At 42.3% G+C, this 15,106-nt stretch overlaps 1 protein-coding gene across 4 annotated transcripts in view; it reads left to right on the top strand.

The window, feature by feature from the left end:
- VPS54 (VPS54, GARP complex subunit) overlaps positions 1-15,106 on the top strand; it is a 68,538-nt gene that overhangs the window by 22,316 nt on the left and 31,116 nt on the right. For all 4 annotated transcript variants that reach the window (XR_003091873.1, XM_025192338.1, XM_025192331.1 and 1 more), the window contains 5 exons: positions 3,818-3,852; positions 5,329-5,460; positions 7,405-7,790; positions 12,516-12,642; positions 14,447-14,554. Coding sequence is in view for 3 of the 4 variants with exons in the window: in XM_014525922.2 (XP_014381408.1) it covers positions 3,818-3,852; positions 5,329-5,460; positions 7,405-7,790; positions 12,516-12,642; positions 14,447-14,554 (788 nt within the window). In the remaining variant the exon portion in view is untranslated. The remainder of the gene's footprint in view (positions 1-3,817; positions 3,853-5,328; positions 5,461-7,404; positions 7,791-12,515; positions 12,643-14,446; positions 14,555-15,106) is intronic.

Here is a 15,106-nt window from a genome sequence, read left to right as displayed (position 1 = left end):
ATTGTCGCTTACGTGTTACAAAAGGATATAAAGCAAGTTGGTGTTAAGAGAAGTGATATTAAATAAACTAGCACTACACATGTTGCCCCTCCCTGTGGTACAGTTAGCCATCTTTTTTTAACCCAAGCACTTTTAGCTTGAGATCTCACGGCCTTAGGTGTTGCTGTGGTTTGAGGCTGAGGACAGAGCAATAAGGCTCAGTAACTGGGCCTTTTTCCTTTACAATAGGTGCTTTATATAAATAACAACCCTATGGCTGGAGGGGTCGAAGCTTCCTTTCACCCATTGTTGCTGGGGAAGGTGGGGTCTCCAGTTGAGGTCTCCTCATGTCTTGACACCACATTTGACCATTCTGTTACGTATGCTTGTGCTCATTTATTATACTTTGCAAGATCTTTCATCATACGTGTACCTTCAAGCAGCAGGCATTGCAGCAGGTGTTGCATAGTCTGAGGCTCTGTGCTGAAGCCACAGGTGGTTGAATCAATGATATAGCCCCGCTTCTTTATTAGTTCCTTGGAGTGTCCAACTCTGATATGTAAGTGGTTGAGACACTGCCACCTTTGCCATGATTCGTCAGCTCCTAGTGTTAAAGACTTGGCCACTGTTTTTTCACTGTCAGGTATTTTCTTCAGCCTCTCATTTCACATCTGCAGTCATGTCTCTCTGGGTGTGGCATTGAGAGGTTGGGTGCTGGTGAAGAAGCTCCTGTGTAACATCAGGCATCTGTGTGCTGCGGGATGGTTGTACAGTAGGTATCTTGCATTTTCAGCTTGTCTCAGTTGTTGTATCCAGCTGGCCACTGTTCTTCTGATGTCAGGCAGAGCGATGCCAACCAGCAGGTACACCCAGTTTAGGCTGGTAGGCTTCAGACCTCCTGTAATGCATCTGCAGCTATCATTCAGGATGGGTTCATGGTGCTTAGTGTGTATAGATCTCTCCCATACAGGACATGCATACTCAACAAAGGAGAAGCTGAGAGCTAGACCAGTGGTTCAGATGGTTGAGGGGTTAGCTCCCCATTTCAAGTTGGTGAGCTTATATAAAATGGTGTTACAAGTACTCACCTTTGCTTCTGTCTTCACGATGTGTTTGTACCAGGAGGGCGTCCTAGGGTCACCGTGCTCTCCCCTAGTTTCCCTCTGTACCATGCCAAGCTGCCTACAAGCACCCTCAAATTCTCTCCTGCCACGACTTTGTAGTATATTTTATAGGGAGACTGCCTTTCGTCCTCTTGGCCACCGTTCTTCTGCTGTCACTAGTCCCGTTTCTATAATGGGTGTTCCAGGCACCCCGGCCTTGTGGGCTACGTGTGGCTCCAACCACCCCTGTACCACGCCCCAAGCCTCGCAGATAGAATGGACAATCTTCGGTCTCTGGTCTCATACTATCTCTTGGACTCTCCGCAGCCCTGTCTCTCAACGGCGCCCCACTGGGCACCCGGCCTCTCCGCAGCCCTGTCTCTCAACGGCACCCCACTGGGCATTCAGGCACACACGACCTTTTCTCGTTTTGCCTTACTGGGCACTCGGGGTCGGCACACTCCCGCTGCTGCACTCTTTTTGGCGCTCGGGGTCGGCACACTCCAATACTGCCCTTTCGGACTTATGTTGGTCGTTGCCCCCCACTCTGGGGCCTCTCACGGTGCTTCCCCCGCTCTGGAACTGGGGTCCCCACACTACCGTGAGTCCCCTTATGAGGCCTCCTCCAACCGCTAATAGCCTCACCCAAACCTCCGGTTACAAACAGCAAACACAAAGCATAAGCCCCTAGGCTATAACATAAATCTCAGCCCTCTGGCTCCAACATTCTTCCCGCCACACCAGTGGTGCTCCATCTCTCATCATCTCAAGCTGCTTGTGTATTCAGGCCTTTTCTCTAAACTCGCTCCGGCAGCACTCCTTCCCCCCCTTGACGGCCAGCAGGGAACTGCCTCCTGGCTTCCAGCCTGTGATTCATATAGGAGCCAGACCCTGCCCCTTCTGGTCAGCTGACTTGGCAGGTGTGGGTCACTAGTTCGCTCTGGTTACCCCAGCAACCAGCACCTGCGTGGTTATTTCAGCTCTCCAAGTAGCAAGCACCTTAGTGCCCTGCTACCGTGTTCTTTGTATGAGAGGGTTCGATTGAGGGTGACTCCAAGGTAAACTGGGTTTGGACAAGGGGATAGTGGGGTCCTGGAGCATGTAATGTTAAGCTGGTGGTTAGTCTCATGGTTTTTGAGATGGAAGTCACATACTTGCGTTTTTGCTGGGTTGGCACATAATTGGTTTTCAGTGAGGTGTTAGGCCAATTATTGCCTTGCTTAGGGATTTTTCAACATGATCAAAGCCAGTGTTTTAGGCTGTTATGCACAGGTTGTTTGCATAGATGAAACATTTTGTTTCCAAGTCGATTTGTTGGTCATTCATATAGATATTATGATATTATGTAACAGCTGTGCTAGTACGTTTCCTTGGGGGAAGCCATTAATCTGTTGCCTCCATCTGCTTCGCTTTCCATCCAGTTTGACAAAAAAAGTCTGTTTTTGAGCAAGGTTTGTATCAGCTCTGTAATGTGTAGAACTTTTGTCATTTCCAGGGTCTTGTGGAGGAGTCTTTGGTGGTTAACTTTTATCGTAGGTGGCTGTTCAGTCTATGAACACAGCTCTGGCAATTTGGCCCCTTTCAAAACTGTCCTCAATATGTTGATTTGGATTGAGCAGCTAGCCTGTTGATTTTGCAAGGCGAAAGTCATCCTATTTGGGGATTAGGTGTTTATCCACATATGGGGCAAGCCGTTTCAATATCAGTCGTTTGTACAATTTGTATGTGTGGCATAGCAGGGAGATAGGACTGAAGCTCTTTCATTCCAATGAATCCTTCCCTGGCTTTAGAAGTGCGACTACCTAAGCATGTTGCCATAACTTTGGGATTTTTTTGACTGGCTGTGCATGAGTTGTATAGGCATAGGAGCCACTCAAGTCTGGGGTCCACATTGCTTGATATGTTCAGTAAGTAAGTCATTAAGGCCAGCTGCTTTCCTAGTCTTCACTGCATTAATACCAGCATTCGACTCCATCATTAAAAAGGGGCTTTTAAAACCCAGGTCTTTAGAGTACTTGTACCTTTCCAGTTTGAGGTTTTTTTGAGATCCAGTTGAGGTAAGGGATCCCTACTTTAAAATTCTTCCCTTCTGCAATCAGATGGGCCCACTTCAAATTCTGAGCTTCTTTCTGTGGGTGGATTAAAGGTTGAGAGACTAGCAAAGAGTGTAAAAATCATCTCCCCCTTCAAATTGTACCAAGTCAGGAGGCTGCTGTACAACTATTTCCACATCCCCCACCAATCTTTCCCTCTCTCTGTGACACACCCTCTATGTCTGTTACTTCAGTTCATTTGCTGGAGGAGTGCTTTGTCTGTGCTCCTGTCTCTGTGGGTATTGTTATATTTGCATGGTCTGTGTTTCCATCCCAGTGACGCTCTGCCTCCCTCATTTCTCGGGCATGGTCTCCTTTTGGAGCACCAAAGCTGAAGCCACGGTGGGAGGGACGCGGGCGGGGGCTTGTTCTGGTCATCACCAGCTGGCTGGAATGTTGCTCTAGTGAGCATGAAACACTGGGTTTAATAATCATTTTATTTTTAAAGCAATCCTAAAATCCTTTGAGCACTATGTGGGAGCAATAGCTGAAAACAGAAGAATGATAAAGGACAGCAAAGCCTTAAATGATACCTTTATTATTGAAATTAACTGTTTTGTTTTGTTTTTTGAATGACTGACTGTGGAAGAATGATTTCAATCTTATATTTATCCCATTAGTTACTTATATTTTTGTTTGTAGATAAATCCAGGACAGATCTGGAACAAGTACCTAAGGTAGGACTGCTGTATAACAATAGGTATATTAAAGGAAACACAAGCTTGTCATTTTGCATGTCCACATGTGCACATCAGTCAGAGGAAGAGCCGTTTTGCTAGGTAGCCTCTTTGTCTAGCCCTCCTGAGGAACAATAATGCTCATAAAGTGTAGACAAATGAATTGTTAATGAGTTATACTTTTTTTTTTGTCCCCTGAGCTGTATTTCTTCTTCTGATGGATTTTGACGGTAAAATCCAGCTGCCTTTATGTTCTATCCTTAGTGAATTTTACAGCTGTGCAAGACAAGGCAGCCATTCTGTTTTCTGCAGCAATGTGGTCCAGCTTTCTAGTTTTTTCCTGGAAGAGAAACTTAGAAGGGACAGAAATGGGGGGAATTTGCCTGTTTTGAGTTACTGTGTAGACTGGTAGCTGTGTTTTTAATGTCTTGACATTTCAGTCATGCATCAGTATTATACTGTGGTTGGCACAATACAGGCAAATAGTAAAGAGAGACTTCTTACCCACTGATTCTTAGAACCTTAGTGATGCACAGGAAATGACAGGTGGGGAAAACAAATGAACTGAAATTCCATTTTATTCAGACTGAAAAAATGACAAGTTAACAAGCCAGTAGTAGATAAATAGTTTAGTACTGGTCATTAGCTGCATGGCTACAAACCCTCAGGCTATAAGCAAAGTACCTTTCACAGTAACTTTTAAAGTAAAAGACCAAGAACTAGGCAATGCTTGATATGACTCGGGTTAAGCCCTTAATATTATGTCTGATGCTTGGGATAGAAAGTTCAGTCCTCCTGGGTGTTCCAGGTATCTAGCAATTTTGAGGAGTAAAAGTAAGCTGAACATATTTAATTGAGTTTAACAAAAAGGCCAAATAATCTTTATCTTACTCTGTCAAAGAGCTAGATTTTTTGTGCTATGCGGAGGAAGGAGGTTTTGCTGCTTTCAAGGGTTTGTGAACTCACACCCTCCATCCTGCAGAGCACAGTTTTGTAGGGGCTGCTGAAGAGTGGGGGCAAGGGAGCAGTATCAGTGAATTAAGTGAGAGAGAAACCATTTACCAGAGAAAGTGTAAGTCAACTCAGGCTCTAAGGTGGGGGGCATACCAGCAGTAGGTCACCTTTACTGCTGAAGAGCATTTCAGAGGAGAGATTCATTTTGAACCTGCAGATAAACTCATCTGAGGATAGCCTGTGGTTCAGACTGTGGGCTGGCATCCAAATTTGGATTTGCCTGCAGATTCAGGAGGACAGCACTACAGTGGGTTACATTTACTTCATACCTGGAAAGTTTATCACAGGACAATATTCTTTATTTAATTAATTTGGTACATTTAGCTTTTAAAGGAACTAAGAGGACCAGTGTATCAGTCAAACTCAAATTTGTGGGCACTATGTTCGTTAATGGGAACAGATTGTTTGTGGGGAATGGTGGCAAGGAAAGAAAAATATATATTTATTTCTTTTTTGTTTCAGATTTTTATGAAACCAGATTTTGCCTTGGAAGATTCCTTAACATTTAATGCCGTTTTACCATGGTCTCATTTTAGTACTGCTGGAGGAAAAGGAAATCGTGATGCAGCTTCCTCTAAGTTGCTTCAAGAAAAGGTAAATACTCCATACAATATGCCAAACTGCTAGTGCGTCTGTTTATTGATTACAAAGGAATCTTCTAACACATGGTGTATTACATGATGCATTAATTTTTAAGCACTGATATTTTCCTTTTCCATCAACCAAAACATACATAACAGAGGGGCTTGCTAAGAACCAAACTTTTATTTGAAAAAAATCCTATCTGCCAAGTGTAGGGCCAACAGATGGTCAGTGCTATATATATACACCATGTGATGATTTTCTAAAAATCCTTTTAAAACCGCCAAAGGTGATGATCCATATCAATAACTTGTTTGGTGGGTGTTCTAAAAATTGTGTGAATTGTGATTGCAGACGAAGTCGGGGACAAAGAGTGTACATTGACAGTTTTGGAATAGTTTTAACAAAACTTTTAGGGAAACCCCACAGAGAGCAGTGTGTGCTGTGCATTGGGAGGAAGTATTAAACCTTAGCTCATATATGCTGACAGCTTCTTTTTATCTTTGAGATTCCATGCCACATATGCTGCTGCCTCTTTGCGTTTGTTTTAGCTAAATGACATATGACTTGGGTTCAATTTAGAGCTTGGAGGCAGAGTTCTTTCACCCATTTGAGAAGCAGAAGTTATCTTTGGGATAACCACACTCAGTTGTCTTTCTAAATTATTCATTTGTAATAACAATAATAAAAATAGACAACTATTTTGATGGCATAAATGCACTTAATTGTATTTTCAAAAGCAGTACATTAAGCTTTTTTAAAGGTAAAAATCACCTCTTCTAGCTTTTTAGGAGCTTTTCTAAAATTCTGCAAGTATTGATTAAAAAGCATTAGTCTGTCACTAAATTCTTGCAACTTTTTTCTTTCCTTGTCTGTCCCAGTGGACATTAGATTACTACAATGGACTGTAAGATGTTTTGTAATGATCTGTGGATAGCAAAAACTGAAGAATGCTTGTAAGTTGCAAAATGTCAACAGGCCTAGGGGCTCTGTGTGAAGAAGAGAGAACCTTTCTTGTTTCAGAATTTTAATTTCAGTGCAGTGAAAACAAAGGCCAGCCCAGTCTAAAGCCATGTTCTCCAATACATCTCAGCTGCTGTGACTTGAATCAGGCTGTTTTTTGGATATTAATGCCTATATGAGCATCTTAGTGTCCTGCTAGTTGAGTTCATACATTCCATATAAGATGGGACTCTGATAACAGTGCAACACAGAACTGAGAGTTGAGGCACTAAACATGTACCACTGTTCCACTGGAGGGCCGCAGTACCTGCTAATGTAGAAATATCAGTGCTTCTCTATGCAGTGACTCAAAGGGCAGCCCTGTTCATGCTCACCCTCAGAAAGGACTTGTCTGCAAAGAAGATGGGAGATGTGGAGATCCGCAGGAACTCTGTCTCTCTGATTTGCACTTCCCTGTTTACCTGCTGCAATCACTCCCAAAAGTAATGCTTTCATAAGCCATACAACCAAGTGGAAATGTATTTCATTCTGTGTGATACCCCCAGCATGGCACAGCAGCTTTAGTGCATGATATGCTTATGTACATTTGTTGTTGTTTGTAGGCAGGTACCCAGCCCACAGTCACAACTAATGGATGCTCTGTGATAGTATTAATATCTGACCTCTGATTCAAAGATTTGGGCATCCTTTTTAATTGTTTGTTCTTCCACAGTGTACTTGCAAGCAAGAACACTAGATCAGCTTTTCTAATGGGTTTTAAACTTGCTAAAACTGGTTATTTATTCATTTGCCAACATGAAAATGGCTTTTGAGTGTTGCAGTGTCCGCAACCAGCTGATCATTTTCAGACAAAGGCATTTACTAAGAAACATTTTAATTAGACCCACAAACTGCATTTTGATGCTACTGTGGTGTGATACACTTCTTGGCAAGTTTAACACAATAAGTTTTTTGTGTGCTTGTTTTATTTTTTTTTTTCTTCTTTCTCTTTAGCTGAGCCATTATCTGGATATTGTAGAGGTAAATATTGCTCATCAGATTTCTCTACGCTCAGAAGCATTTTTTCATGCAATGACCTCTCAGCATGAACTGCAGGACTACCTCAGGAAAACCTCCCACGCTGTAAAAATGCTTCGAGATAAAATCTCCCAAATTGATAAAGTTATGTGCGAGGGATCACTTCGAGTTTTGAGACTCTCACTTACCCGAAATAACTGTATAAAAGCATACAACAAACTGAAGCTAATGGCGACTGTACACCAAACACAACCTACTGTACAGCTGCTGCTCTCCACATCCGAATTTGTTGGAGCACTGGATTTAATAGCAACAACACAGGAAGTTCTACAGCAGGAGCTTCAAGGCATTCACAGTTTCCGGTAGGTGATGTCAAGGGAACTGCTAGAAGTAACAGTATTAAATATAAACCATGCTGTATAGTGTCAATCTTTTTTTTTTTTAAGCTTAAGTTGTTTACTAATTTAAACTGAGTCTGCTCTTTTGGCCTTTTGTTCTTGGGTGTCACCTTTGAACAAATTAATGTGTGGCGTTAACACCATGACAGTTGGTGTGTGTGTATTTAGGAAAAGATTTTTCAAATGAACTTGTATGTTCTATATCTTACTTTAGCATCTAAGGGCTCCAATCAGCCTGAACACACATTGTACTAAATGATGTACAACATACAAAAAATACAGTCCCTATCCCAAGAGCTCTGTAAGAATAGTCAGTATGGCAGGCTGTCCTTTAGAATATCCCCTGTGCTATTTATGATATATTGAATCTTTGGATAAAACTGTGAGATTTATGATGCACAAAGTTACCTATTTGGCATAGTATTACCAGAAATAATGTTACTTAAATATGTACTGAAATCAGGGAATCAGTATGCTGAGGAGCTGTATGTTTTGCTCTAAAATTGTATGTAGCTTTCTCCAATTATGCAGTTTCTATGTTCTGATTGTTTCTGGGTATCTCACTTGCATATTAACTACATAGTAACATTTCTGAAAAACGTACAAAAGTGAAAAAGATAAAATTGACAAACTATATACAGGGCAATATAACTTAAATTTCAGTGTTAGTTAAACCAGGGGTGTCAAACTCATCTGACCCCACAGGCTGGATGAGTGTCGCGGAGCCACTCCACAGGTCAGGTTGGGCTCACAGATGCCCACCCACACACACTGTGGATCCAGTGTGCATAGCACCTCCAGGGCAGTCCAGGATCCATGTTGCACATGGTACCTACCCTGGCCAGACTATGGGGCCTATTTTGGATGTTCTGGGATCTTTGCCTGCTCCAGCTGCTCTGGGACCTGTTCTTCACGTGACACCTACAGGGGCCACATGCTGCATGGATCCTGGATTGGTTGGAACAGGTGCTCCATGCAGTGCAGTCTCAGACCAGATGGGGGGCATGCCACGTGCAATAAGGATCTCAAACCTGCCAGGGTGGGAGCCGTGTGTAGCATTTGAGTCAACTTAATGATGAGGCTCCACAAGCCATATCTTGGACGCTCCCAGTTTAAACAACCCACCTATGGCTCCTGACTCATTTTCCCTTTTTTTTTTCTCTTTTAAAGAAATTCTTTCCTTGCTCCCCTGCTGTTGATTGCATTGCTTGTCTCTCCAGAGTTTTAGTTGTTTGTTTGTTTGTTTGTTTTAATGTACAATTCGTTCTGCTAACCCATGATGATAACCATGCCTTGGCCTTTAGCTTCACAACTTACTAACCCAGAGCTGTGTTTTTTGTCTTAGAAATGGACAACACTTTTCAGTTATCAGTGTAATATAAATTTATAAAGTGAGTGTTAATTACATAGATGTACAAAAGGTTCACACAGTATTTTCCAGTTCATGAAGTGTTTCTGATCACTAATCTTTCTTTGTTTTGCTTTCCAAAGCTGAAAATGGCCCTGAGATACTTGTGCCTGCTTTACTCTAAGTTACAGTGCACTTTTCACCACTCTGTCCTTTATTTGATCAGGAAAGATTTCCCCCCATACTGCAGAAGTCAGGACTCCCTTGCAAGCCCTTGAGTAGAGAGAATGGAGGAGGAAAGCGTGGTGGAGCAATAGTGCACAAAGTTGTAGAGCCTATGGCAGCCTGGGGAAGCTGCCAGGACTTAGGCAGACCCCTAGAGCTGTAAAAATTTCTGGGGGAGGGTCTACCCATCCCTGGAGCCAGCCCTGTGTTCAGACAAGCACAAAAATGTCTTAAAGCCAGCATAGTGCTCCTGCCCTCCCTCGAGTTGTAAATTCTGTGTTGCATGACTTAAGGACCCAGCCCTGAATCTCTTAATAGGAAAAAAAAATGCCAAAAGACAGAAATTGTCAAGAAAACTTCACTGATCTTTTTGTTTTGTTTTTTAATTTCAGTTTTGTATAATGTACACAAAACACTACAGCTTTTTCACAGGGATAGTGAGTTGATGTTCCGATTTTGTCTTTAGCAACAAAGATGGCAACAGTCGGGTGAAATAAAATCCTCTTTGCCAAAATGGTGCATTCAGAATCTAGCTTCAGACTGTGCCCATACTGCTGATTTTCATTCTATTCATGGTTGAGTCTGCTGCTGGCTTTCACCTAGTTAGAATTTCAGTGTGGTGTTCATTCTCAACAAGGAAGAGGCAGGCCCAAGGCACTTGTCAGGTATTACACTTCCTCAGACAATCAATGAGAGGAGCTATAGAACTTAACAAGCAGGTATTAGTTTCCTTGATTGATCTGATCTCTTCTAAGTCTCAGCCGGTATCTCTGCCAGTTGGCAGGTAACATTCAAGGTCAATATCTGTAAAAAAAAACAAAAAAAAACAAACAAACCCCAAAACAAAAAACCAACCCCCCCCCCCCCCCCCCCCCACATAAAACGCCCCCCCCCCCCCCCCCCCCCAATTCCATTAGGAAAGGGCCTTTTATTGACTACCTCAATAATTACACGAGCACCAAAGATTAGTATGACCTTGTCATAGAGGCAAGGGGAACCAAGTAACCAAAGTAGGTACGACTCCTGGCATTGGTCTCTTTCATCCTACGAAGAGAGGCCTGAACTTTTGCTCGCTAGGGCAGCGGTTCCCAAACTGTGGGTTGCAACCCTGAATGGTGTTTTAGTATCAGTCGATGGGGTCACAGGGATGGAGGACTGTGGGTTGGGAGTGAGGGGTCATGCTGAGGAAATGGGGCCATAAATGGGGTCACGCTGGGGAAAAGTTTGGGAAGCATGGCTCTAGGTACCATTGCATTAAGTATGCTTATCCAACCAGAGCAAGTGACACCAGCTATGTCTGCAGCTGAATATTGAAGACACACGAAGTATTATTGGCCCTCATGCCTGAATGGGCCAGTGACCAACAAAATTTCACGTTGAGCATCATTAACATGGTGGTGTCTGTGGCAGTGCCATTGGCACAACTAGGGAAAGCCTTAATGGTACTGACTGATTATGGTTTAGAGAAGGTAACTCTCAGACATCACCTTTGACACTGATCTTTGCAGTCAGCATCAATGTGCATCTCTAACCTTGTGGTGCTGTAGTCATCTCAAAGATTGAATGGACCTGTTTCCAAGTCTGCAGCTTATTATTCATTTCCAACATAGGGGTGCACATTTCATCTGCTCCTCAGGTAGAAATCCTCTCTTGGATCACACAAACCAAGAAGAGGCATGATCAGTGTCTGTTTGTCTCATGTGGAGTACAGGTTAGGGAAACATACTCAGACTACCCTCAGAAACAAGGGGTTTTTAGCAGTGCGACTTTTCACACGCTGTTCTAGAGCTCTGAGTGATCTGATGAGCTTGCATAGTATTCCAGCCTCTTCTACTGGGCAGATTCTCAGAGATAACGTATTTGCAACAAACTGTTTGAACAAGAAAAAGAAGTCTGCTCATCGCTACATCAGGAGGCATTCAAGATATAAACAAAATGTCAACAACATATGATAACTCCAATGGTTTAACTTTTAGGAGTCCACAGCAACCTACCAGATTTACTAAGAGACAGTCCAGCACCAACAATGAATGGTTTCTGAAAATATCTGTTATTATTTGTACACCAGTACTTCACTGTTAGAGAGAGTCAATTATAGACTTTGCCACCAAAGTCAATATGAAATATTTAGTTTTTATTGCTCAGGGGACAAGACTTTGGAAGTATTACAGGATGTCTTCTTCATACTGTGAGATTGAAATCTCATACTTGCCTTTTGACCAATTCTCTTGATTCTCAGTATGATCAGAAAGGATGCAGCAGTGCTACCCCTGCTAAACAAAAATGTCTCGGGTGGTACAGCACTAAGGAATCTCCTCAAGCTGCCCGTTCAAGCTTCTATATCACTTCTGTATAACTGTCCAGGCATAGTTTTAAAGAACCATAACCAGATACTTCAGACCTGAAGTAACTGTATCTGACAGCCTGGATGTTGTTTGGCTGACAGCTTCTGAGAGAGGCTGCTCCTTACAAAGCAGAAAACTCTCCCTGCAGATGATGTATTACTTATCCTTGAAAATCTGACCATTGATCTGCCTTTAGATTTTTTTTTTTTTTAATAGTGAAATAACCTACTGCCTTCCATGCTACAGTGTAAGTAGTTTGCAAAATTTGTTTTAAAATCAATTGTATAATTTAGAACATCTTTGGTCTAAAGATTCACTGTGCCAAGGGCAACATGAAAACCCTTGTACATTCTCTGAAGCTACTCTGTTATTGAAAACTATTGCTGTATTTCATTCATTTTAATTAACTGTTACATGATTGTATAAACTGCCTGAATGTTCAGAGTTGTCTGAACAGTTGAAAAACCAGACGGGTAATGAAAGTCTTTCATGAAGTCCAAGGTTTTCATCTTGAAGAGGTCTGAGTGTAACTTCTTAATGAGCACTTCTGTTAATGTTCAAGTCAAAGTTTTTTCTTCAGGGAGGAAATGCCACCTCACCTAAACCATGTCATCTGGTCTAAGAAATGAGAGAATCAAGTTGCCCTTTAAACCTAAATCGATTGCATAGAAATTACTTGTTTGGTAGTTATTTTCCTTGATTGTAAACTATTGGTTAATTTTCAGGTTGTCCTGATTATCTAGCTTATGTTGTGCTCTGTGTTTTTCTTAGGCATCTTGGATCACAGCTTTGTGAATTAGAAAAACTGATTGACAAAATGATGATTGCAGAGTTTTCTACTTATGCTCACACTGATTTAAATAGACCACTAGAAGATGATTGTCAAATTTTAGAAGAGGTATGTGCCTTGCAGAAAATAGAAATCATCAAACTGGTATAATAGTTTTCATCTTCGAAGTGCTTGGTAAGCTCTAATTCATGCACCAGTACTTCATTGGTAGGGGAAGTCAATTATAGACTTTGCCACCAACATCAGTGTAAAATGTTCAGTCTTTATTGCTCAAGGGCTCCAGGGACATCCCCAGTGCCCCTATTTCAACATTGCCATTTGTACCATATTTGTACTATTTTTTTCTTTTAGTCCAAATCCCCCCTTTCCCTTTTTATTTAATAACATATATTTATTGTATTTAAATCCACATAGTTGTACTTCAACTGTATTTTTTAAATGTTACCAATTATTAGTTTTGACACTTGGCATCACTGCCTATATGCCTGGAAGCTGTGTAAAAGAGAATATACACCCTACTATATATATTGTAGTAAGTGAAGCCCTCATTTTAGAGTGAGGGCTGTCAAACTCGCTTTATATTCAGCCTGGGAGACGGACCATGAGGCTCCTTGCGGGTCAGATCCAGGCCAGAATACATGGTAGCGGAAGCTTCAGCTCTGATCCAGGGCATGCAGCAGTGGCTGCAGCTCTGGCACCAGTATGGGCCACACAGCATAGCTCTGGCTCTGCCATCAATTTGTTAAGTAACTACAGAGCCCACTTTTAATTGCTTAGAGTAATACCCCTTCCCACTCCCCCACCCTCCATATCTACAAAACTTCCATGCTGCACCCTTGCTTTGAAGCACATGTCAACCACTCTTGATCGTCATATGCCAAATGCCAGAAATGAGACAATGTAGGTGATGTAGAGTGGTCTGAAGCACACGTCTGTAATTACTCCTGAGAGAGAGGGCAGAAGAGCCATGTTGAAGTGTACTCTTGGAGTCCCTCTGAGACTAGTAAATTTCCAGTACGTGGCACGCATGGAGGAGGATGTGATTTGAACATCCCCTTAGATTAATGGGTGAGGAAACAGAAGGCATTATCTAGTGCAGGGGTGTCAAACTCCTCCAGCCCTGCGGGCCAGATAAGTAGTACAAGACCAATCCACAGGCCAGATGAATGGTGCCTGGCTGGTCCCACAGGCTGGATTGGGCCCACAGCCCCCTTCCCCCCCCAGACCCTTCTGTAAAATCGAGCACATGTAGCACCTGCTGTAGTCAGACTCAGTGGGAAGAGGCCCAGCATCCTGGGTGATTGTCTGCCATCACAGGAACAGGCCACAGTGCCAGGTTTCTTCCTGTGGTCCCCCTGGGCTCCATCATCACTGTTCTTGCCCAGGTGCTTGACAGCCAAGCCAACAACAGCTATGGTGCTGGAGCCCCAGCAGCACAGTGACTTATTCCTGTGGCAGCAACCAAGTGCTTGGGTGACCACTACTGTGCTGGAGCCTCAGCAGCACCATGGTTCTTTCCTGCAGCTGTAGCCAAGCACCTGGGTAAAAGCTGCAGCACTGGAGCCTGAGCAACACTACAGGTGCTTGGCTGCTGCTGTGGGAACAAGCCATGAGCTACTTGGGCTCCAGCACCATGGGTCTTACCCAGGTGTGTGTGCGTCTCCAAGGAAAGGTTCTTCATCACAGCCAGAGTTGGAACAGCAGTCTGAAGTCCAGACTTAGCTCTGTAGGCAAGATCAAGGACTGTATGTGTGACACCCGTGATCTGTTGTAAATGTGGGATGTTTTAATAGCCAGTATCTGCAGGCCATCCTGCCCACTCTACGTTTTAATAAGTGTGTGTCTCTTTTACTGTTAAGTGGTCAATTTATCTTTCCTTTCCCTGTGCCTTTAATTAATTTATATTTTATAGGAAAGGCTCATATCACTAGTATTTGGACTTTTAAAACAAAGAAAACTAAATTTTTATGAAATATATGGTGATGAAATGATCATTACAGCAAAGAATATAATTAAACAGGTAAGTGAAACATTTCTACCTCATCTCCAGGGGGGCTGTCTTTTAGAAATATTGTAGCTTCACTGGTTTTTAAGAATGTTTGAGCTTAGTTGGCTGATATCAGTTGCTCTTGGTACGAATATTTGAATTTGAAAAAAGACAAAATTATTGTAAGAGCAATGCCTTACAGAAAGGTTTGTTCCTAGAATGGCCTTTCATAGCTATCACAGCATCTGGCAAGAAGAACACAGCTTATTTACTTTTGACTTGGCAGTGTTGTTTGTGATGATTGTTGTTTGTGATTACAATCCAGGATTTTGTCTCCAAAATAATTTTGATTACGAGTTCTTATGTGTCTTTAGAATCCAATATTCATGAGGAATGTTTTCCCATAGATAGGGTAATAAATGTCAGATTGACATTTAAGTTTTTTTCCCCTAATTTTCCTTTGAACTTTCTTTATTTTAACTCACTAGATACAAATTCTTTCAAATGTAACTAGGTCCTCATAAGCAAGTGTCCATCACTGTTTTTATCACATGTACCATGCTACCAATGGAAATTCCACATTTT

Source organism: Alligator sinensis, unplaced genomic scaffold (assembly GCF_000455745.1).
Source record: "Alligator sinensis unplaced genomic scaffold, ASM45574v1 scaffold219_1, whole genome shotgun sequence".
NCBI lineage: Eukaryota > Metazoa > Chordata > Crocodylia > Alligatoridae > Alligator > Alligator sinensis.
This window is presented reverse-complemented; position numbering and strand designations above follow the sequence as displayed.